The sequence below is a fragment of the Colletotrichum abscissum genome, assembly GCF_030869225.1.
Source record: "Colletotrichum abscissum strain IMI 504890 chromosome Unknown Scaffold_11.1, whole genome shotgun sequence".
Classification (NCBI taxonomy): domain Eukaryota; kingdom Fungi; phylum Ascomycota; class Sordariomycetes; order Glomerellales; family Glomerellaceae; genus Colletotrichum; species Colletotrichum abscissum.
This window is the reverse complement of record NW_026849999.1, coordinates 344902-369137: the sequence shown is the minus strand read 5'-3', so window position 1 is coordinate 369137 and position 24236 is coordinate 344902. Positions and strand designations below refer to the sequence as shown.

The following is a 24236-nucleotide window of genomic DNA, read 5'->3' as shown; positions in this document are numbered from 1 at the left end:
AGCATTTTCCCAACCCCCGCCATATTATGTTCAATAGAGAGTGTATCCTCAGCCACCGTAAAATACCAAGTATGGCGTCTCTTGGTACATCTCCCAGAGACGAGCATCTATATACGCTCTTTTCTTCTTCAACTTTCTCTTCGCTTCTCTCATCTTTGCCCCGCTCCTGAAGTCCCAGCAAATTCACCCAATGCTACCGAGCTTTCATCGCCAATTCGCGGGTACCAAACCTCGGCGGTGACACGTCGCGACAAAGGCAATTGTTCAACATGCTTCTGGCACCCCAGTATCTTATGAGGAGAGGAGATTCCGAGAGAGACATGAGAGGACCCGTGAACCAATGACATCCTACACCAACCTGCTAATCCTGGTATCCAAAGCCAAGATGAAGGCGTTGATCTCAACCAGTTACAGTGTATCATTCTCACCCCGAGATTTCAGTAATTTGGGTCGGCCTGACCAACTTCCATCTATCCTTGCCCTACTCCGACATCCTGCTGGATTCTGCTTCTCCCTCCATCGATCTCCTCTCACTCTCAACTATCATAGTTGATCCAGGCAGTTTTTTAATCATTGCCATCATCATCATGACTCGGCTCCAAATCACAAGTTGGCACGGCATTATCACATACAAAAGGTAAGTAGTCGATAACGGAATCCAGTGGACTGGCCTCCGAAACGTCGTGCCAAGTACTTCGATATTATTGAACGTGTCTAACGACACGAAACTTCATCGATCTGTCTGCACACTGAAGACACTACCAAGCTCCTCACTTATTATCCTTAACTTGACTGGCCCCCTTGCGGATCCTTACTCGACGAGCCTTGATTCTTCTTCTTGTCGAGAGTAATCCTAGCTCGCTGCACAAACTCGTGCTGCTTTGTGTGAGCGGTAAGTCTTTGTGAGGGTAGCTATCATTTCAAACACTTACGTCCTCTCCATAGCGAAGCAGGATTCGCTCGTATGCTTCCTCGGTCATTTCTTCCTGGAGATGCTTGGGTTTGGGCCCCTTTGGAGCACTCGGGGGCCTCGGTGCCCTTGAGGCCTTCTTCTTCTTGCCCTGTGGCATGGTTGAAAGGTTTGGGAGCGGTGTGGAAAGAGAGCTCGGCAGCTGTTGATTTCACCGTTCGAATTGCTCGTCGGCTTAGCCAACTCTTCTTCGACTAGTCGTTTGGGTAACGGACTCGGATATTGCTCAAAGCTGGATAATGACCGGGAATTACGGGCAGATTGTGGTAGGACACCTACAGAATTTGTAGAGGCAAGGGACTGTGAGCTCTGGAGATGCTAATAAAGGCGCTGCTGGAGAGACTGCCGAAGATCTCGAGTCATCTGGCAGGGCATATGCAGTACCTTATATACACTTCTCGACCTGCGCCTTGATTGTTCGTCAACAAAGCATTCGAGGAACTGCACACTAACACGCCCGGGATCTTCACCCAGTAGCTGCCCACCGCCTTTGGCACCCTGGCCATGTTCGGTAAGCTGTTGAGGACCTGTCCAGGAGTTGCTGTTCATGCGTTGTTCAGTCAACCCCCCTACAGTCGTGCCCAGAAACGTGGCGACGGGAGTCTATCGGACTATCAGATCCAGACCATCCCTTCACCAATCCAGAACGACGCCCATGCTCCTGTCTCGAAGGAGGTCTTAATGAGGCACCAATGATTCCAAAGACAGTCGTAATTGGTGAGAATGGCTACTTTACAATACGACCACGCGGGAAGTAAGTACATGGGTCGTACAGCCCCATCGACTGTTGTGAATACTTGGCTAACGGCTGTTACAAAAACATATCTGATGTTACGACTACGTCTTTTTCCTTCAAGTACCAACGGGACGGGAGCACGGGGAGCCGGACTGGCCTCCGAAGTTGACCGTCCCGTGTCACCCCGAAGCCTTACGTTCATGTCTGCGCTGCAACCTGGGCAGGCCCGGCGTCTCGATCCTCCCTCCCCTCTCCATCACTGTTTACTATTCTGCTATCATCACTTGTGGCACATGCTACTTTTTTGCTTTTTCTATCAACCCCCTCATCGACTTGCTATGAAGACTCTTCTAGTATCTCGAACTAGGCCCCGTTCTGCCCATTCTTGTTCCGTGGTTGCGGATCTGTTTTGAGGAGAACAGCGCCAAAGGAAGAGACCGCGGTTTGCTCGCTGATAGAGGGACGACAGTCCAAATAAGGCGTTCGTATCCCCACGGTCTGAGAGGTTTAGCGCGTTCACTTGCCATGGCGCTGGAACCTCGTCAAAAGGAAACGGAGGTTGAACCCAGGGAGTTCCCCGTCCGTCCGGGTCGGCGTAGAACTAGAGGGGTGCCCGCCGCTTGGCGTTATTGCTTATTCCAATGTTACGTGGTGTTTCTGTGCTTTTGGATTTGGACACCCCAGCTTTCATGTTTTCCCCCGGGACCCTTCCATCTTCTCTAACTTACCTCCTCCCCCTTTTCTCTCAAGGAGTTGTTGAAACCTAGCTTAAGTGGCTTGAACCGGGTTACGTTCCGATATGGTTTGGGGTCTCACGGCCAGCAGCCTCATCGATTCCCAGATCGTGCATAACTCCCGGGTCAGAACATCCGATCGGGAACGTGAACCATGGATCGGGATAAGAAGCGTTTCCATGTGTGCCACGGCTGGGTGGAGAGGTATGCACGAGACGGGTGGTGGTCAAGAAAAGGCCCAAAGCTCCCATCGAGGTACTGCTGGGGCGCATGCCATGCATGCCATATACTTGTGGGAAAAGCCAGCAAGTATGAGAGGAAATCAACATCTCTTTCCCTTGTGTCTCGTAGCATGGCTCGTTGAGACCCTGCGATCGCGCTTCTAGATCGTTTCGTTACTCCGTATTCCGACATGTGGGTTGTCTCCATGCCTGTCGTTTCACCGTTCTGTCTCAACGTTCATTGGCCGTTGGGGAAACCGGGGAGCGAGGAGAGAATCCCACGCCGGTTGAAGGTCTTGGGATGGTAGTAAGTTGCTGGTAACAAGTCCCCCTTGTCTCTCCCCCCTCTCTTCTCTCCCCTTTTCTCACCCGTCCTTTCCTCGCGCACAAGGTGGAATAAGAAACGGTACAAACCATGACAGAGGGCGGTGGTTGGATGTGGCACAGCCAAAACCTCGGAAGTAGTCACATAGTCTCCAGAGATGATGGAGGAGCGGCTCAAGGAAGGTCGGGCGAAGAAGTACAGATCGGGCAACCCGATCATGCGGTCTGCTGCATAAGTTTGTCACACCGTGTGCATGCGCCTTCGTTCGAACACAGATTTCCATGTCATATCAGATCGATTCTTCCAGATACTATAGCTAATCTTGGCTTGAGCGCCACATACCACATGGTTGGTATGCATGTCTCCTCTTCTCACATCATTCTCCTTACCACCCCTAGTCGCGAACAGGGTCATTGTCTTCCTCTCCCCGCGGCGAGAGGGGTATCTATATGGAGAAGTACATTATGCAGCCAGATGACGAAAATGAGACCAACTCTTTTTGTGAGATTTAGAAACAAGACCGAAACAGCCAACAGGATGCCATTAGTGACCATGGCCGCTCTGGATGTGATCAGCCGCGACCTTTTGGCATTTTGCCAAGATGGCAGCCTGCCGGGACACCTCGGCCAGCCGACCGATCACGTCCTTGTTACCGTCCACAAAACCGTAGAGGGCGTAGGGAATACCCACGTCGTTGCAAAAGTCCTGCACGAGCCGCTGGGTCTTGCGCAGATTGTGGCGTGGGATGCGCGGGTACATGTGGTGGACGACCTGGAACTGCAAGCCGCCGTGGAAGAAATCGAGCCAGGTCGGGCAGTCGACGTCCATGGTCGTCCGCAGCATCTTTTGCGGGAACGACTCGTGGGGTCCCAAGTCTGCGGTGCTCATGGCGAAGTGGGAGAGCGTGATCTGGACGTGCAACGGGGCCTGGAACATGTGGCTGATGATCACGAAGACAAAGCGGTCCCAATTGGTGGGAATGGACTTGTACACGATACCGTAGCCGAACCAGGCCCAGAAGAAAACCTGGCCAGCCACCTCGAGCCAGCGGTGCCACCAGGCGATGCCCTTCTTGGGACCGCGGCCCATGATCAGGTGGTCCCACGAGAGTCTGTACAGGTTGAAGCGGCCAAAGAGCATGATGGGGTAGTAGAGATACGACTGCGCCTTCATGAACAGCTTGGCCGCAAAATCGTATTCCATCACACGCTCGTAGTAGGTCGACGTCAAGTTACCAAGGAAGCGGTGGGAGATGGCGAAGAAGGGCAAGTGCTCGATATCAGGGTCATGCTCGGGAGAATTCGTGACGATGTGGTGGACGTTGTGGTTCCGCTTCCACCATCCAATGGACAAACCGCCCATGAAGTCAGCGATGAAGATGCCAATACACGTGTCAACGTGAAAGTTGTGAGTGATGCCCATATGCCCGGCGTCGTGGGCGGTGAAGACGAGCTGGTGCCAGAAGCAGCCCAGACAAGCTGCACTTGGGAAGTACCAGCCCCATCGCAGAAACGTCAGCATACCGACGAAGAGAAGCGTATACCGTGATACTTCAATGGCGTAGGCACGATAGTCGCAGTCATAAAGCCCTTCGGCCTTGATGCGCTTGTCGAGGAGCCTGTACTTTCGCACAATGTCTGACTGCGTCTCGTCGTCCAGGGCAGGGTACTTGTCGAGGTCGAGACGGATCTGTTTCCGTGTCTCCGAGTCGAGGAAAGCAGTGCCGTCCATCTCCTTGTCGTCGTGACCATCGTCGATGACTGACGTGGCCGAAGAGCCAGAGCCTGAGTTCGGGCTCGCCACAGCGCCGTTTCTGTGACGGACGTGGTTCTCGGTGGTGTCGAATACGGGCGAGGCTTCTCGTGAGCTGACGTCGCTGGGAGACGAGGCGCCAAAGAAGCGCAGTGCGTCGTCGTCCTCGGCATGGTCGAACTCGGGACCGCCCTGCTCAGTCGTCCTGAACTTGCCTCCCTGAATGGGTGGGACAAAGTTCCTCCAGTGGCCCTCGATTCTTCCGATTCGATACCGAGCCATTTGCGCCTTGGCTTCTGGAGAATGCAGTCTGCCGGGATGCAAGACAATAATAAGCCATTGTGATTTCGGTTACTGTTTCTCTTCCTCTCCCTCTTCCCAGCCTGCGACGGGAAAGGATCTGGTGGGAATCGGGAGAGGAGCAGGGGTGCGCTTACACGGTGACCTCGTCGGTGGCATCTCGACCGACCATGTGCTGGATAGCCTTGTCGCCGCCCGGGTGGTATGCTAGCCACCCGTCCAACTTGACGACGAAATCGTCAACTATTGTGACAACTCTGCCCTGTGCGATCAAATCTTCAATCTGGCGGCGCGACATGAGCGGGTACTCCCTCGTCCTCTTTGGCTTCCCACCCGAAGCTGTCCCCACGGAGGTAGCCATTGCGCTTGCGCTCGCGGCTCCGGCACGACCGTCTTGTGACGTTGCAATTGGGTTTTGACTGTCGGATGTGCAAGGCGGCAAAGCTCAGAAAGGAGCTTGGGACGAGGAATGGCTGGAGCAGGTGCTGAAATACCAACGGAACGAACGAACGAACGAATTTGAGTTCTTGCGAAAGAAAGGCAGCTTCCGGGAATAAAAGAATGGGAGAAGTTAGAGGTGGTGCATTGGAGGGGTGGTTGGAGGCAAGGGAAAAACACCTAATCGGAACGTGGTAAGGGATGCTGCAGCTTTGGTTCGCCGAAGCTCACCGCATCTTCCATGTTGATCCGGCCGTCCAAGGTACTTTGGACCGTACATCAAGGTATGGACGGTACCTTATGTCCAGTAACTAGGCACGTTCCTAAAGGTAGCTGTCAATGAGGCCAAGAGTGGTCCCCGTCGCTCTCAGGAAAAGTGGCATCCTAATTAAGGTACCTCAGCTATCGAAAGTTTGAGATGCTTCTAGTGTGTCAAGAGTGTTTTCCTACGCGGTACAGACAACGTATACCGGCACTTGAGTTCGAGTGTAAGTGGGAGAGACAGGGAGCGAGGTTGACACCTTGGAGGGGCTCTGCGCGGCCTCTGCGCCGGGATCCGCGGCGAAAACCCATCCCGCTCTGTAATACCTCTACTATCTTAGGCCTAGGGCGCTGCGCATCCATGCTTGCCCTTGAATAGGTGTCTACCTAGGTACTTTACGGAGTACCGTGCCGTAGCTACCCAGCTAGCCAGGTACCGCCTCATCTCAGCCAAATAACGAATCGGGTGATCGGGGGCCGCTCGAGTCCGCTGACCGTTGCAAATATACAGCCACAGTCACTTTCCTCCCAAGATAAATCGTTCGAGAAACATCACTGATCAGTCCCACCATAGCGTGTTTCCAGTTGTCTCAGCTCACATCTGCCTGCGAGTGCGCTTTCATTACCCCATTCCTCACTCGAGAGTAGATACACGTGTACAGATGATCATTTGAACTTAGGTTAACTGGGTAAATCCAGCAAACAATTTTCACTCCTTTTTTTTTTTTCTTTTCCTGAGCTGCCCTCACTTATTCCCGTCGCGATCACATGTATACCTTTTCTCGTCTTCTTTCCCCGGGGTCACTCCCATCGAAAGGCCACATCGAACAGGCTTCATCAGGTACTGTCAGACGTGTGGGTCCGGACGGCCCGGTTGACCAGTGCTTGAGCCACGGAGGACCATCGGATTAGACAATGACAGTTCTACCTACTTACCTTGCCTGACCTAAAGCTACGAGTTTCACTTGTAGCCTTGCAGAGGTCCGTCCCGTTAGAATGAATTTGGGGACCATAAAGATGCTGCGCCGGTCTCTTCACAACCCAGACTGCGTCAGCCTAGTGGACTTTAGTAGATCATGAGACAAGAATCTCTGAAGACATAAAAATGCACGCATGGCTTAGGCCACGAAGGAAGATGCAGTTGAACAGACGTTCATTCCCAAAAAAAGAACTTGGTTTGTAATACATGTTACACGAAAGTTTTGATACCCGTCATTTCAACCTAGAAAATCATACGTATCCGCCTCGTCCTTGGCTTGCCCGCAGCCTAGCAGAAACAAACGACCATCTCGCTTCCTCCTCTAGCAGCCCTTCTACTTATTTTCCAGATGCCGAGTACAGAGCTCCAATGCCCCAGTACTGCTCCGCATTGAAGGTCGCTGCCTCGGCGTGCTTCCAGAGGTCGTTGAAAGCAGAGAAGAGAATCACATCATTCGGATGGCTTGCGTATGCATTCTTGATTGAGTCGACGGCCAACTTTTGCTCAGAAAGACCTGGCACAGCGGCACCGTTAGAATTTCCCTTCCATGGCCAGCCCGTCTCCGTGCAGACGATACGCTTGCTTCGGTCAGTGAGCTTGGCCTGGACCTGCGCAACCGTGTTGGTGATGAACGAGCCAGCGTCCTTCGCCGCCGTGTTGCTGTCGAAGAAGGGGTGAATGTTCATCGCGCAGTAGTCGGAAGCATCACAAAGTGAAGGGTTGGCAAGAACCGCCACAAAGGTATCAACAGTTACGACAGGGCCGGTGTAACCTTTGGCGCGGAGGAGCTGGCGTGTCTCCCCGACAGCTGTTACGATTTGCTGCGCTGTGGCCTTGCCATTGTTGACCAATTCATTGCCGACACTGACAGTATCGATCAGAGACCAGTCGCCGTTGGCTGCCGTACTAATGGCTGCGACCTGTTCAGAGATTGAGCTGATGTCGAAAATGCCCAAGAAGAGCTTGAGACCGGCCTTCTTAGCCGCGGGAAGGGCGTTCGCGATCTGATTGCAGTCGGTACCGTAGGTGCGCACTACCGAGTACTTTCCCTTGAGCTCTGTGAAGTCGGCGTCGATCTCAGCGGCTGTCTTGCACAGTCCCGCTGCTGTGTAAGGGGCATACGCAATTCCGTTCAGGGTCGAGTTTGAAGTGAGAGTGGAGTTCGAAGTGAGGGAGGAAGGTGTTGGCGTAGAGGATGATGTTGAAGAAACGGAGAGTGAAGCGGTCGTCGAGGCGACCAACGGAGAAGAAGAGCCTAGGAGGTCACTAGTAAGGTCTCGTGACGAGGTAACGCGAGTGGCTAGTTCCTCAGATCGGGATTTGAGATCTACAGGCTTCGAGGGGCGTTGGGCTGATTGCGATGGCGGCACGAAGCGGACCGTTTCGACGGTCGTTTCCAAAGGAGTACCCTCTTCGTCGACGTAGACAACTACTTGAGGGGCCTCGGTCGCCTCGTTGAGTGAAGAATCAGTCACGAGGATCTTCTCAGGCCCAACAATTGCTCCTTTGACATCTCTAGTGCCTACACAATTGTGTCAGATATGCTCTTGAACTCCATGGCAACGAACAAGTCCGGCTCACCTTTGGGATGAGCAGCCGAGAGCCCAAACAAGGCAGCGAGCGCCAGTGTTGACGAGATACCGGTAGACTTCATGTCCGATTTGCGACTTTTATAGCGTAGTGACGCGTGGTGATTGGGCCCGATTCAGGCAAAGTAAAAATACCAGAGAATATGGTGGTGTGGACGCCCGTGGTTCTAGGCTTCGGTGGAAGTTGGATTTCGCTGGAACACGATTGTTCAAAGTCAGGCTATGTAGCGATAGAATCGTGAGTTAAACAGGTTTGGAATCAGGATTGAACGAGAGAGAAGAATGGTAGGGTCAGAAAATGAGTGACTACAACGAAAGCAACAACATCAGCAGGAAAGGAACGAATCGCTGTCGATACAGCTTTGCACTACACGAAGCCAACGGCGACGAGCAATAGTATAGGACGAGGGAAAGAAGACGAGAAGATGGAAAAGCCGAGAAACACCAAAAGAGGCAGAGATGGCGGGCATGGTGTATTCAAGTAGCGTCAGTCCTCCACCCCCACGGGGGCGTCCTTGGTACCTGGCTGTGACTTCTCGCGGCCCAATCATGCAACAAAGTTGCTCGGCAGGGGCTTGATGTCTTGTTCCAAGAACTGCAGGAACGGGATAAAATGAGGTACGGGAGACAATTGAATTAGGAGATGAGACGGGAAGGGAGTAACGAGCGGAGGGAGAGACAGCCCAGCCAGAGGCAGGAATGTTGGTTCCCACTTGTAACAAGCAACACATTGCACTTGTGGAAAGAGCCAACACTTATCCTAGGGGGCCAAGGAACCTCTCCCGAGGAATTCAGAATCACCAAGGAATTGATGTAGACTTCTTAACTCACTTCCGAAAACAGGTTTCGTAGCTTAGGTTGTTGTTGTTGTTGTTGTTGTTGTTGTTGATGATTTGCAGAGTGTTGGTCACACTTTGTTCTCAGTATCTGGAGATAAAGATAAACAAATGTCGAGCCGTTGGTGTGAATGAGTTTCTGGTCCTCAATGTCGTCTTCTGAGTTCGACCAATGTAGGTTCGATTGCTCCGAGTAAGTACAGCCAAGGAACGCGATGCTTGAAGGGCCTTAATCTTGTAATGTAGGTCAGCATTTGACGTGGAATTTCTACCTGTGATCGACACACGCTTTGTGAGGCAAGCGCCAACTTACAGTAGATCAATGTATGGGAAGCGTTGCACTTGTATGCTAGGTAGGATTGGGTTCTGCAACTGAAGGAATGTTGTTTCTACTCAAGAAGCATAAGGAAAGTGAAGGGAGGCAATAGAGATGGTCGTCTCAGACGGTTCAATGAATGTGTGAGGATCTCGAGAGCTCATGAGATGAAAAAGGAACGACATCGAGGCATCTTATAGAGGTCACCGTATGATCAAAATACTCTATAACCTGGACCCAGCTCCACACACATGGTTTAGAGCCTCCTGCATTCTACCTCTTTAAGCCTCCGAGGAGGAAGACGACACAACCTGCCTGAGGTAGGTACTGTCAAGGCTTCTCGCTTGAAACCCTCATCGGCGCCGTGTAGGTAATCAAAGGCGGTGCCCGGTCTTCAAGAGGCGGCCGGTCTTTGAACGCCAATTTCATACAGGTACCCGATCCAAGTGCCTAGTAGCGCAATGGATTTACGAATTTGTACCTAGTCAAAAAGACCTTGACGCGTGTTCGAAGAAGACTCGTCACTCCCCCGACTTCTGGGGCTTAGTCTCGAAAAACCCTTAAAAGCCATCGGAAGAGGGCAAAACGCGGATGGTAGAGCATGTCTAAGAGATGTATCGCTGGTCTAGAACACTTGCAGGACCCGAAGCTGCGGTTTGGCCGGATGAAGAAGGGGAAAGAGAGGAAACTTTCCGAAAGGTCTGGACCTACGGAGTCCGTCGACAAAGGTGGAGGGCGGCATAATGCCGAGTTGTTGGGGCCAGTTGACCGTCCGCCCGATGCCGGATCCGGAGCCGAGCTGACAGCGGGAAGTGGGTGGTGGCTGGCAGTACGGCCTTTGTGTTTGCTGCCATCACTCATGTCCCCTTTGGCAAATTTTCTCCAGTCTTTGTCTAGCGTTCCGAGCTCTCTCTTGCATAGCTCCGCACCCCGATTGTTTCAAATTCCTGTGCGACAGGAGACGTCCGAGATGTAAATATTTGACTGCTGTTCCAGCCTCTGTGATTAATTAGTATGTATATGTATGTCATTACAAGTGAGCCCGCGAACTCTCTAGGGTATCCGAGTCCCCAGCCGCCGTGATCTCGATTCCGGCATTATCTATGTTCGACACAAGTCCCAGTACGCATGTGAAAACGACACCCGCATAAAGTCATCCACTCTAGTGCATGCCGTAAAGTCATTCCAAGCAGAGTATGAGTCAAGTGCGCTATGATGACTTGGAGCTCGACTTCCGGGTCATGACCTTTGTGATAGCGTGTCGGATCGTGACACCTGCTTTCTCAATGTCCTTCCTGGGCAAGCCGGTGGTCAAGCAAACCTTGAGCGCTGGCTGGATCTGCCAGCTGTCATCCTTCGGGTTCAGGTCGTTGGCAATGGGCATGCTCTTGAGGCGCGTAATGAGAACCCCGTTTGCAAGGGCCTTGATGGGCAAACCACGGTTAGCACCGTCTTCTTCTGGAATCTCATATGTCAATGGCTTGCTTACCTCATCAACACAGTCTTGTAGTAGCCTTTCTTGGTCCTCTCGTGTAAGCTTGCGCGCAGCGACGACCTCGGCCTTAAGCACCAGCAGCATGATGGGATTCTCGGGCGAGCTGGTGCAGACGACCCAGTCACTGCGAGGATCCAGCTGTGCCCTCATGGCCTTGGTGTTCTCACGGCACTGCGTAAGGATGTCCGGGTTAGATTGCAAAACGCTGAGAGTCTCGCTGGCGGTGACCGCAAGCATGGCTGGCAAAGCAGCTGAGAAGGTGTAAGAAGCTGCCGTGAGACGTTGGTGCTCAACAACATCCTTGGCACCGGCGCAGAAGCCGCCTCCAGCGCAGAGAGGGCCGGCGAGAGAGCCAGCAATCATGTCTACCTGGGAGGGGTCGACGTTTTGCGCTTCCGTAAGGCCCCGGCCAGTTCGGCCGAGGACGCCAAAAGACCAAGTCTCATCGAGGATGATGCGGAATTTGTACTTGTGCTTCAGTTCAACCTGCATGCCTTGTCAGCCAATAATGGTCTCTTTTCTGTGGTGGCGAAAGTAGCGCTCAAGACGAATCACTCACGAGTCTGGGCAGGTCCGCGCTGTCTCCCGTGATCTCAAATAGGCCTTCAGAGACAATGAACCTTCTCGTCAACTTCTTGCCCTTCTGGTCCTTAACCACTTTCCGGATGACACGTTCAAGGTCGTCCATATCACCATGGTTGTACCACTTGATGGTGCTTCGGGACGCCTCCATACCCTTGCGAATGGAGTAGTTGACAGCGCGGTCAGCGACAATGATATCTCCGCGCTTGCAGAAGGCGGGGATGACACTCGAGATAGTAGAAAAGGCTTGGGCATAAACAATGCAGGCTTCAGTACCAAGATAGGCGGCGATGTCTGCTTCGGTCTTCATGTGCACGTCCTGAGTGCCGTAGAATTGGGGAGGACCGCATGGGCCCACGCCGTAGGTGCGTAGCGTCTGGATGGCCTTGTCCTTGATCTGTTCGTTGGCATTGAAGTTATAGAAGTTGTATGAAGCGAGGTTCGTGACGGTGCGTCCGTTTGCGAGCTTGGTCTTGGGGCCGGTCGGTCTGGAAGATGTCAGCCAAGAGGTCTCCTGGCAAAGGATCATCAACAGGAAAGGGGAGGTCGGTCGTACCCAACAATCACAGGCAACCTCTCGGCCTCGATCTCCTCAAGAGCTGTTTGAGGAGCCACAAGCGGCTCCGGGGTCCAGTCTTCTACCAACTCGTCGATTTCCTAGCCACCAGTGTCAGTAAAAGGCTCGGAGTATCAGAGCCAAGGGGCCGGGATAGGATGTCGAATTCAACGCACATCATCGCGGAGTTTGATGAAATTCTGCTTCTGGGTTGAATAGGAGGGCGACAAGAGATAGCGGACGAAGAATATGAAGAGAACTAGCTCGATGCCGGAGCGGATGGGATCGTTCTGGTAGCTCGATTGGATGTAGCGAATTAGAACGGCTGATCCAGGGACTTTTTGAAAGGCCTCGGAGGCCTCGTGCAGCCAGGCGATCAGCTTCGTTTGGGCCTCGCCAGCGTCCATGATGGCTTTGACGAGATGGCAGAGGTGGGATAATGTAGTTCGATCGCACGAGTTGACTGAAAGAGACGAAGGAATGCGGGAGGCGGGTCGACAACTTGATGTGTTGTAGAATGGTTCAAGTTGTGAGTAGTCGCGGCCGAAGAATCCGGACGTGGTACCTTTGTGAAGGAAATGAGGATGACGGGATGGTGCGTTGGACCGTCAGCCAATCCTGGTGCGATAGGTGCTTTGCGTCTGCTAAGGTACTTTGATGTATGGAGCCCTGGAGTGATAGGTACGGAACCTCGGTGCTACAGTCAAAGGAGCGCAAGACACACAATGATGTAGACTTTCCTTTCGGGACGCTCGTGTAGAATATCTGAAGTAGCAACGGGTTGGCAAGGTGCCTAGGTTGGTAAGGGAATCCGAGGCAAGAAATCGACAAATCGACCAAGTCACAAGTGCGCTCAGGTCTTGAAAATGCGCCAAAGTGACAGCACCTCCGACGCGGTTTTTTTTCCCCGAGCGCGCCCCCTGGCGGTCGATCCTTTCATGTCCTTTCAACAAACTTCTGATTGGCCCACAAGGTTCTCTGCCCCTGAGTTCCTGGACAGCCCTGCGTCTTCGCATAATCCATCTATACCCCTTAAGGATGCAATGCTTATTATTGCATTTCCACGCATAATACACTTGTGGTCAGGATACGGATACCTCACTTATTGCCATTCACCTTACCTAGTTCTCCGAGGGCAAATACGGTCCTTCTTCTCACTCCTAAAACTGACTCTAATAATGGGAGGCATGACTCGTATCTTTCGCAACTCCCTCTCTCTCAGCCCACCTAAGCGAAGGGACTGGTCAGTCAGTCTGGTCTCCTGCAGATATGCACAGAGCAGGCGCCTTCAACTCGGCACCTGAACCCAACACAGGTAGCTACGTACATCCCGCGTCGCGGACGACGAATCGCAGTGGGTCACATCAAATGCTGGCAAGTTACGACTTAGTAGGTAGGGCTTGTAAGTGAACAAAATGGGACTTGATTATACACCCGTCTAAGGTAGTCTCACTCTTGGCCTTTGGTGATATACGTAGTCTGCAGGCCTTCACAGCCGTGATTCCATGCCAGCCATGTTTTCCTGCCCGTACAAAAAGAGAAATGAATAGGTAGCAGTCGGAAAGACACAATACACGCCTGATAATGGACATTAAAAACCTGCCGCCGAAGTCTAGGTTGTTCGTCCTTCCTCGGAACGTCCCTAAACCGCTTGTGGAACGACGACTCTCTCTACCACCCCCAAATGCGTCTATGATACAGCTCGTACAATTAGAAAAGGCGCACTCTCTGCGAGTTGCTAGTCTTGGACGCCTTTGCCGACGATGAAGTCATCGTAAGGTAGGCTCCCGAGTAGTCTGCCGCTCCAGTTCCAGTCTCAGTCTCCCCACGCGTGTTGTCGTTGTTAAGGCTGGTAGGTTGGATCAGGGCCAGGTCCGTCGTGTCTAGAGACTTGAAGATGCTCATAGGGATTTTGTCACCAACGACGGCAGGGCCGATCATGAGAGCCATGAAGAGAATGAACATGGTGAAGTAGAGAATGGCATAGCGGAAGACACGCTTGCGTCTCAACTTGGACTGCTTCATTGAGTAGATTGGCGGGCGGATTTGGCGACTGTGAGGGGTTTGTTAGCAATGCTGCGGGAACGGATTGTGGACGAGTGATGGTGATACGTACCCAGGACGAAGCCAGAAGAGCATCATCGAGTGCAACATGTCAATCTTGGGCACAAGGATGACCGGAAGCATGATGAAGAGAAGGAAGTGGCCCAAGACAAAGTCGGCCGCGAACATGCTCAGCTCCGTAATCTTGCAGAGGAATTCACGGGCGGGCTGGGAAACTGAGTGCCATCCCATAGAATACCACTTGCCGGTCCAGAATGCAATGTTCGCCGCGTCCGTCTTGATCTCACGCGTCAAAGTGAGCGAGATAATCAGCTTGAAGACGAAACGTTGGATGGCGACCACGGCGATCATGCCAAGCAGAGTTCGGGCGAAATCGAAAGACTCGAGCAGGAACATGACCTCGAAGAAGACCAGCAACATGATCACGGCAATGCCGTGGGCAATCGCCGCAAGGACACTACCGAACTTCTTGCAGCACATGCTCAGGAGGGGACCCATGAAACAGGCCATGAAGAAGAACATCAACAACGCGCCGGCGTTGACTGCAATAGGGGCCAGTGCGACAACTCCGACTCTGATCAAAGAGTTGGTGCGCTTGATCGCCGAAGATGAGGCATCGGGGTTGTTGGAAGCAGAGACGCCGGTCTGGGCGTTGATGTACAGGTACGGAATGACAGTGACGGCCACGAGGAGCAGAGGAGTAAGAATCTCGCCCCAGAACATGTTGGTGATAGCCGCACGGGGTACGTCAGACGACATCTTGGCAGACGGGTCACCGAGAGCCTTGCGCTTATAACCTGTAATACGGGTACGAGACAGACGGCAGAAGGCGATCCAGGAGGATGCGTGAGAGCGAGAGTTACCACGGGACAGCCACCTCAAGAAGTCGCGGTAGTCGATGAAGAAGTCGCTCCAAGCGAACTGGTGCGGGTTGTACAGGAAGGGCGAGATAACCAGGGCGAGAAGGGAGATCCAGAAGTAGACGAGTGCGGCTTGCCAGATGGTGACGGTGGCGAAGAGAAGCATCATTAGTAGACGAGATCCGAAGTAAATCGAAGGGCCGGCAAAACGAGAGTACAAGACACCGAAGGGAATGCGAGCAGTCGCAAAGCCACGACCAGTACCAATGTACCGGGCACCGCCAAACGAGAGATCCTGCTGTACCGAATTTGCGTAAATCTGGCAAACGAAGACCTCGAAGAACGGCGAGAGGGAAGAGAATTGCTTGCCAAGACGCTTGGCGGCACGCCAGAAACCTCTCTCAGTCAACTCTTGGACGACCAGCGGCACGAAAGCCAAAAGCAACACGAAGATAATGGAGAGAATGCAGCGGTACACCCAATCCATGAGAGCATCGGTATTCTGGCAACCAGTAGGGAAGAGAGGATCGGTGATGGGAACGTCGCGGTTGTAGTCGCACGCCTTTGTTTCTTTCCGGAGGGCGCCCAAGCTGAGCAAGCAGATCATGAACATCTGGACGGACAACATAATGAACATGTTGTTGAGATGGAAACCAGGATGGGCGTAGTAGAAAGAGAGGAAGCGGTCCAGAGGCAGTTGAGTTCCGAGGTAGTAGTACTCGCGAGACAGCATCTGCTCACCCATACCAGTTCCAATCTTGGTGGTGAAGTTAAGAATTGAGCCGAAACCCAAATCACGACCCTTACCACACTGGTAGTACTCGCAGTGCTTGATCCTGCCACCGCGCAAGATGGCGTTCATGCCGGCGTAGATATCCTCGTTGAGATGCAGACCCTTTTGGGCTTTGGAAACACCACCGCGGGTCGTCATGAAGATACCGTTGAGGAAATCCGGGTGACCGTAATGAAGCTTGCCTCCAATCTGAGCAAGAGTACGGGCGAAGAGAGTACCGAATGTCTGTTCCTTTCCAGCAGCAACGTCACCGAGGATACCAATGTTCTCCGAGAAAATGTACTCGCGAGCACCAAGAATAGCGACAGGGTTGGTCATCTTGCTCTTGACACCAGGAGTGTAGGGGCTGACATTATCAGTCTTCATCTCCTCGAATTCGGCAAGGACGGATCGGATCTTGAGGCACTCCTCGAGGTAGTTGTCCTGGTTGGCGTCGATAAGCTGGATGTATTCACCGCGGTAGAAGATGAGCGAGTGGTTCTGGTTGTCGGATTTGCCGTCTCCCAAGATGGGGTTGCCGGAAAGCTGAATGCGGAACTTGGGCTTGCGCATGCCGTTCTCCATAATCTCTGAGTGACCGTCGATGAGAGCAGAGTACAGACGAGGCTCCTCGCCCTCAGCCAGAGGGGGCTCTTCGTCGAGGTAGGCGATCTGAAGATCGGGGTAGGCACGAAGGAGGAACTCGGCGTTCTCCATCTCTTCCTTCTTGAACTTGGCGTAACGCTGCATGGAAACACAGAGCTTGAACTTGCGACGAGCCATGCGCTCGAGCTCACGCTCGAGCTTGTCGGAGTTGCCACCGAACATTTGGACAACCTCTGGGTTTTCCACGCGATACAAAAGCTTGATAGCTCTACTATAATTCATGAAGCCAGAAATCGTGCGATACAAGGTCTGGAAGCGAAGAGATGCCCAAATACGGGTTCTGAGGGTGTACTCGGGGGCAGAAGATTTGAAACCAATACAGTAGAAGGGCAAGTCGTCGATCTTGCTCTTGGCGGTGTCCTTTTCGTTCTTCTCGTTGGTGTTGCCGTCGCCGTTGAACTGGGAGGTTTCATCGGCCAGGATCTTTGTGTCCTTGACGAAGCAGTCCCATTCATGCGGGTGAAGCTGCTTGAGGTACTCAAGCAAAGTCACGCGAGAGTAGGGCTCATCCTCGCGAATAATCTCACGGAGAGAAAGCAGAATCTTTTCGCTGTAATGAGGAATGAGGACGGTGAAGGTCGGCATATTATCGACTGGCACAGGCTCCGGGATAGGAGTCGACAGCGATTGAGCGAAGAAGGAAAGACGTCTCTCGGCTTCGCTGTCGGTAGGGAAGAACTCAGTCTTGAACGAGTGATCTTCCTGAGAAACGAAGAAAGTAGGCGCTCTCAATGTTCTCTTACCCTCCTGCTCGGAAGGAACCTGGTGGTAGAGAAGCTTCTGCACGTGGTCAATGGCCAACAAGTGCTCTCTGTACATGGAGATGACGATGGCGTTCCACACTTGGGAGATGAGAACCTTTGGCTTGTACTTGATCTCCATGTCGCCAGTAGCGAGAATCTTGGAGTAGATGCGCTTGGGCAAGCGAGAGAAAATGTTTCTCCAAGGTGTCCAGATGGAAGAACCGATATAGAAGGATCGGGCAATGGAGAAAATCGCATTGACCAAGACATACCACAGGTACGTGTCGAGGAAGAAAAAGATCAAATCGGTGAAGGCCATCAGAGCCAGAAGAACGTACGGCTGCTTCTTGCACAGAACATCGCCAATGATCTTGTCGCCGAGACACTCGATGTTCATGATGGTGAGGTAACGGATGGGATCTCTGAAGGACAAAGTCAGGTAGACGTAGGATTCTCCGAACTTGGCACCGAAGACAGCAACCCAGAGACCGTAGGACATGGCCATGTCATTGCCCTTCAAGCGCGGGTAGCTTGCCGTGAATGTCTGGCTGGCAACGTACTTGCGCGAGTTCTTGGTCAAGTAGCTGCCGAAGAGACCGCCGAGCGGCATGACCGAGAAGAAGATGAAGGTGAGGAGCGCAATGATGAACTGCACAATGGCGAGGATCTTAGCAATCTGCTCATTGGGGTTCGGGAGCACGAAGACGTAGACGAAGGGCGCAACGTTGATGATGAGAATGAAGATCAGGAACAGCAGACGCTTGGTCAAGTGCTGCGCGCCAGCCCATTTGCGCGGCACGTATGCCCACTCAGCCAGAGTAGCCAAAACCTGAATGAGCGCGGCGATCGTACCACCGAATCCAACGATAGAGAAGTTCTGGGCCGTCGTCGGCTGCTGGTTGGCTTGTTGCTCGTACGAAGGACCGACGACCAAACTAGGAGAGTTGTGTGCAGTGTAGAACCAGAACATGGTCAAGTGAATGATCCAGATACGGTTGAAGTTAACAAGCAAATGGAACCATGACCGAGTCTCCTTGTATGTCTTGAAGAAGCACTTCTTCCAGTTGATGTCCTTAAACTTGAGGTATCGCTCGGCAGGGGGAATGTCGACCAACTTGGACTTGTCCTCGAGGACAATCTTCTCGATTCCTTCGGGGTACCAGAAGAGCTGGTTGCAGTCGTCGTATCCGATGACCTTGTCGTGATCACGCTCGCGTCGCACGTAGACGCCATCCGAAATTTCGTAGCCCTGGTCTCTGCAGAACTGGTAGAGTGGTGTAATGACGTTGTTGAGGAAGGTGAACTCCTCCACAGGCTCCACCAAGTTCTGGCATGCGGGAGTGTTGAGGTAATCGTCGGCACACTTGAAGATGAAGCACAAGCACTCGGGCATGAAGCGAACCTGGTTGGCTTCACCCCAGCAGAGCAGGTACAGAGCAAGCTGGCGAACGCGGTCATGCTGAGACATGCGGTTCATACGCGTCTTCCAGCGGTACTCGGCAGCTTCGAGAGAGTTATCACCCTCAAGGTCGTCCAGAGCCTCGGCCTCGTTCTCAGCTTCACCCTTCTTCTTCTTCTTGTTCTTGGCCTTGCGACGCAGACCCTTGCCCTTCATATTGGCGAAGCCGACAGCGTCATCCAAATCCAGGTGAGCGGCGAAGTACCACTTGCGGTAGTTGGCGTTGTCTCCACCAATGTAATCGGCGTGGAGAGACAGCAGCGCCTGATTAGGGGTCATGCGGGAAGCTCTCGAGTCCAAAAGAATCATGAAGTGGTCGTACATGTTGCGCATGCTGTCCCGCTGGAATCCAAACTTGGCACAAAGATCGAGGAAAATGTCCTCAATCTCTTCCTTGGAAAGGGGAATCTGAGCATCGGCGCTCCAGGCAGGGTACGGCTCGCGAGAAGCAGCCGACATCATGTTGGCGTAGTCCATGCCGTAATTAGGAGTCGAAGCCCCAGAAGAGCGGTTTCCGCCATAGGAGATCTGGGAGGAAGGGGGTCTGAATCCACGAGCACCGCCCTGATCATAGCTGTTGTAACGTTCGTCGCCGCGGCCGTAGTAATCCATATCGGCAGCTCGAGCCATGTCGGATCTCATGGTGAAGTCGCTGAAGGTCTCAGAGTCTTCCTCGGAGCCCTGATGGCGTTGTCCACCGGCATGCCCCTGGTTGTAGTCCTGGTCGTAGTAGCCATTGGGGTGGTTGTTGTCATAGTAGCCGTCCTGGTACTGCTCGTTGTTGTCGTAGTATCCGCCATCCTGGTGGTAGGCATTGTTCGGGTCGGCATTGTAGTAGCCCCTGGAGAGTATCGTTAGCACAATCCTTCAACTAGAGTCGGCAAAAACGAAGAACATACGACTCATCGTAGTAGCCATCACCACCTTGCTGGGGGTGACCACCGTGGGCGTCGTAGGCACCATGCTGATCATAGTACTGCTGGTCGTCCTGGTAATAGGAATCGGTCTGCTGAGTTCCGTTTCCTCCATGGCCGCGACCCTGTTGGTCGTAGCCGTCATCGTAGCCCTGGTGGCCACCGCCACCAGCACCACCGGCTGGGTATCCCGACATTCTGAAAAGCGATTATCTAGCAGAGCATCAGAGTCAGTACGAACGGATCGACAATATTTCAAGCCACATCCATTGGCAAGCGGGGGTTGCGGAGAGAGGGGGGAGAAAGTAGAAGCGCCTTTAGGGGAGTAGAGGAGAGGCTGGGTTACTGACCGTCCAAAAGTCATCAGGGAGGATTCTCGAAATAAGTGTGGTGGGATCAGTGGGAGGGCTGACGATGGTGAGCCCAAACTGATGTGGCCGGCACAACAAGAGTAGATAGCGACAGTGATTTGGATTGCAAAGTCGTAAACCGTCTAGTGGCTCGGCGGCGTGAGGTGGAGGAAGGGAGCTGCGGGAGCACGGCAAGGCCGACTGGCGTAGTTGGCTTGGTGATTGTTCCTTTGGAGGTGGTAAACCGTGAACCAAAGAGGTTGGGCAAGGTTGGCGCCGGATACACGATGCGTTGGACTGCTCAGGAGAGGAGGGCAAAGCACGACCTCTTGCAGTAGACCCAAAAGCTTGGCCGGCTTTGGAGAAGACGACGAAGCGATTGACTGGTGATGGGTAATACTTTTTTTTTGTTGTTGTTTTGAAATCCGCGACTGCCCAGGGAGGCCGTCTCACAAACGAGCGTGATGAATTAAGGGTAGAAAAAGCGCAGGTGGAAGGAGGGAAGAAAAGGGGTGGACGGAACGCGAAGTATGGAAGGTGCGAACCTGTTGTGGTGTGGAAGGAGGTAAAAAGGCGAGGTTCGAGGTGAGGCAGCGGGAGAGAAGAGGTTGGGTGGAGGAGCAGGAGGTAGGTAAGGTACGGATAGAGGGAGTGGATGGAAGTGACACCGGGCCTGTTGGTGCTAAGGTAAGAGACGACAGGCTAAGGGGACGGTACCTTTACGAATACATACACAAGTAACAGCCCACGCCACAATGCTTCAAAAAGGGGGGAGGCAGATGGACGGATAATAGGTGGATGGATGGGCGGTTAAGGGATAAGACTGGGGGTGCTGCACAGTGAGAGATGATACAAGCACACAACCTTGAAGTTGACAGGCACTTGAGATCCTCAGATGATGGGAGGGAAACCGCAACAGGCCTGTACAGTACAGTGTAATGGTTGTTCTCTAACGAACGGCGGACAGGAGAGGGACGGGATGCTGCTACCTAGTACGGATACTTAGGCACATTTAGATGCACAACTGGACGAAAAGGAGAGGGACCATTCAAGAATCAGGCAGGACCTGTCCGGTCTCCTTTCCTTTCCTGCTCTGCTCCCTTCTCTCTGTACCTACCTTATTCATACAGTGCACAGCAAGTCGCGCCGGTAGCTACGTACTGCGTAGGTATGCACCAAAAACAGGACCAAAAAATATGGAAAAGGGAAAGGAGGAGAGACACCCCCTTCAGAATCCCAGACGGCCCGTCCTGAACGGGCTGCAGCAAACAGGAAAAAATTAGAACAGGGGGCGGGTCCACACAGGGAGCCTTCTATTTACACAGGATAGAACCAGAATCAAGAGAACTGCAATCTGCACCAGCAAGGCAGGCACGGGTCAGAATAATACGAATGGGAAGACCAACTAAATTTCCGTACGGATACACTACACTCACAGGCAGGAGCAGTAATTTTTGTTTTGGAAGCGCCTTCAGGACCTGGACGAGATTCAGACATGCCGCCGGTTGAAGGACAGGAGAGTTCATAGTGCGGTACTCCGTAGACAGGGCTTGGTGATGATGAAGGTGGCCCACCCATTGTCCAGGATTGACCTCGTCCAAGGAAGTACCTCATCCAGGCACATAACGATACCACAGAAACCTGCCTTGCCTCATGCAGGCGGCAGCGGCATCTTGAAAGTTGGAACGCGTTGAGGAGTGGGCAACTGTTCTCGCCTTTTCTTCTTTCCTTCCTTGCCCTTTCTCTTCAGTCACAAATCGCAAGACGTCTCTGCTGTCTCGATCTTCAAAGTTGTCGTCTCTTTCTCACCGTACTGCATAGATTCTTCTGAGTTTTCCGGCAGGAAGGCGTGGCTGTGCGACTGCATTCCTGCACGTTGACTGGTCAGATGAAAAGAACAGACAACTTGAAGTCCAGGTGGGCAAGGAGCAGGGCAAAACGGCGTGTCGTGTCTGTGGGCGGAAAGAGTGGGATGTCCTGGCCAGTCAAGCTCTGTCCGCGGGCTGGAAAGGCGGGCAGGAACGAGAAAGTACCTGCCCACTCTGCCCTCAGTGTCACACTGTGAAAAAAGGTACGTTCCTCGAGAGGGTGGGGAATTACGACGGACAGGGGGCTGGTCCCGGCAGAAGGGTGAGGTTCAAGGGCAGGCCTGCAGCCCGCCGTCATTGAGTTTTGACTGGCAGTGACAGTGCCAGACTTCTGTGCCAGACGGCCAGATTCAAGGCGAGAAAACTCCCGTCACCTTCCACTCCAACTTCAAGGCTCAGACCTCCGACCTGCCACCTGCACCCTACAGGGGCTATGTCGAATTGGCAGGCCAAGGAAGGGGGGTGATGAACGTCCAATGTCATTGGATGCGAATTGCCTTTTGGGGGGCACGGCTCCACCATACTGCGTAGAGGAACGTCAAACACCGCCCTCACTCGCCCACTCATTCACTCACTCACTTCACTGTGCACTCTTCACTTCACTCGCAGTCTCACTCCTTACCCTGAAGCTACGCGTACAGATACAGGTGCTGCTACTATTCATAGCCCAGGTATGAGTGTCTCTTCATTTCTATCTACTGTGTGTTCATTCGGCCCTCACTTTGGTATCCCCGACCTACACAGTACCTTAGAGATTACTTCACTCGTCCAGCGAGGAGCCATTTTGTTCAGATGCCAGGCCTCTCTACAAAGTAATCGGCTCTGGAGTCGCATTGTATCCATATGTCATAGAACACCCAGCCACTTTCAAAACGAAAGTTGTAGGTCACTTCACGCGTCGCCATGGGTTGGTACTTTCACTTTCAATCCTAGCAAATATGGCAATCTGGATTCTGGAAGCCTGAAAGAACCGCACCTCCTTATCCATAATAGTACTACCTACGCAGGATCGTTATCTGTCGACCGTTCCGTTCCTTGGCAGCTGGATGCTGACTCCATGAGGCACTCCATCAAACACGTCTCCATCGGATTATCAATCCATCTCTTTCCCTCAATACTTTTTTGATTGAATCTTGTCTTTCCCTTTCGATTGGTTGTGGACAAATGTCTCAACGAGGGAGAACGGGCTGGGTCTCTCACGGGAAAGGGGCAACCGATCCGCGCAACAGGGGGCGCTACTGCATGCTGCGTACCTGGATCTTTGGCCTGCCTTCCAGAGCAAGGCCGGGCGTTCCGGTACTTGCTGCTAGGTAATTAACAGCCAGGGCAGGGGTCGACTCAAGTGTGTCAAGGTCCTGTCCTGTCCAGATCACAACCGAGATCCATGGGGATTGGGTGAGTGTTCATCTCGTCGCAGCTACGTCTGACCTCTCAAACCTGTATTCCTTCAGTTCTCGCACCGCCGCCTCGCCAAAAAGGGAATTGGTTTTTCCAGCTCAGCAAAATGCTGCTCGTCAAGTCCGCTGTCAGACTGGTGGACTGGACGTTCTGCCTCCCTCTCGGCCCGTCGCGGTTGCCGTTAACGCCGTATACATCTCGAAATGCTCGATACGAGTTGGACGCGTACATCGTCCATGAGCTAGCGAGGATAATAAGGAATAGGTGGCAATCCTAGGGCATTATCGACCGCCCAGAGCATCTTGTTCCCGAGATCCCGTCAACGGTCAAACTCGTCTCGCTCCGCACCATATCATTCTCCCCATGAACCCGACCTCAGATCATCTTTCCCAAGATTGGTTCAAGCCAGACCAAAGCAGTGGAAGCATGGTTCTCAACTTCTCCGACAAGATATCCACTTCAGCCCATGGGCCTTGCGGACTTTCCCTTCGACCGTCAACTCATCTGCCATTACTTCTGTCACAGATGTGCAGCTGCCGCATTATCTGCAACCCTCATGCGTTTTCCGAGCCACAACGGTTGTCCCCGTCAGCCGGCCTCAGCCAAGGCTCTGGAAGGCTGAAGGACAAGCAAGTTGAGCAATAGGTACGAATACACACACAGACTTTTGCAGATGGTTGTGGGTGGGCAGCCGAGATCGCCGTCTCAGTAACTGCAGCTGCGCCTCGGTGGGCTTGTCCTGCTGGGTACTTCGGTACTGCAACACCATCCGCGGACCAGCTCTAGGAAGCAAGAAGAACATCTGGGTTTCTTCTCTCGCATACGGATAGAGTTGATTAGGCCGCTCGCTTTGACCTTCGGACTGAGCGAGCTGTCAGCTGCAGCTCGCAAGCAGAGACAGAGGTGGACTTCAGCACACTCTGACCTCTTGCAGTAGAGATCGGATTGATCGCAGGTTGGACTTATAGTCTGTGAGGTATCGGATATGCCGCTCGACAGCAAGTACAGACAAAGTTTGGTGACGTGAGTTGACTGCGGCAGTTTGCCCAAAG

At 52.9% G+C, this 24236-nt stretch overlaps 5 protein-coding genes across 5 annotated transcripts; all 5 read right to left on the bottom strand.

Moving 5' to 3' along the window:
- Window positions 1–783: 783 nt before the first annotated feature.
- CABS01_05473 (uncharacterized protein) lies at window positions 784–1070 on the bottom strand (the record flags this gene model as incomplete). Its single annotated transcript, XM_060538843.1, has 2 exons — window positions 784–876; window positions 933–1070. The coding sequence occupies 2 exons, from the start codon at window positions 1068–1070 to the stop codon at window positions 784–786; spliced, it is 231 nt and encodes a 76-aa protein (XP_060405105.1).
- A 2459-nt stretch (window positions 1071–3529) lies between these two features.
- On the bottom strand, window positions 3530–5399 carry CABS01_05472 (fatty acid desaturase; the record flags this gene model as incomplete). Its single annotated transcript, XM_060538842.1, has 2 exons — window positions 3530–5048; window positions 5176–5399. 2 exons carry the CDS (start codon window positions 5397–5399, stop codon window positions 3530–3532), a joined length of 1743 nt encoding a protein of 580 aa, XP_060405104.1.
- A 1655-nt stretch (window positions 5400–7054) lies between these two features.
- CABS01_05471 (cell wall glucanase) lies at window positions 7055–8370 on the bottom strand (the record flags this gene model as incomplete). The annotated part of the gene is made up of 2 exons (XM_060538841.1): window positions 7055–8238; window positions 8298–8370. The coding sequence occupies 2 exons, from the start codon at window positions 8368–8370 to the stop codon at window positions 7055–7057; spliced, it is 1257 nt and encodes a 418-aa protein (XP_060405103.1).
- A 2297-nt stretch (window positions 8371–10667) lies between these two features.
- Window positions 10668–12497, bottom strand: CABS01_05470 (aminotransferase class I and II; the record flags this gene model as incomplete). Its single annotated transcript, XM_060538840.1, has 4 exons — window positions 10668–11438; window positions 11512–12022; window positions 12091–12191; window positions 12267–12497. The coding sequence occupies 4 exons, from the start codon at window positions 12495–12497 to the stop codon at window positions 10668–10670; spliced, it is 1614 nt and encodes a 537-aa protein (XP_060405102.1).
- A 1303-nt stretch (window positions 12498–13800) lies between these two features.
- CABS01_05469 (1,3-beta-glucan synthase component FKS1) lies at window positions 13801–19765 on the bottom strand (the record flags this gene model as incomplete). Its single annotated transcript, XM_060538839.1, has 3 exons — window positions 13801–14143; window positions 14207–19495; window positions 19554–19765. 3 exons carry the CDS (start codon window positions 19763–19765, stop codon window positions 13801–13803), a joined length of 5844 nt encoding a protein of 1947 aa, XP_060405101.1.
- Window positions 19766–24236: the final 4471 nt, after the last annotated feature.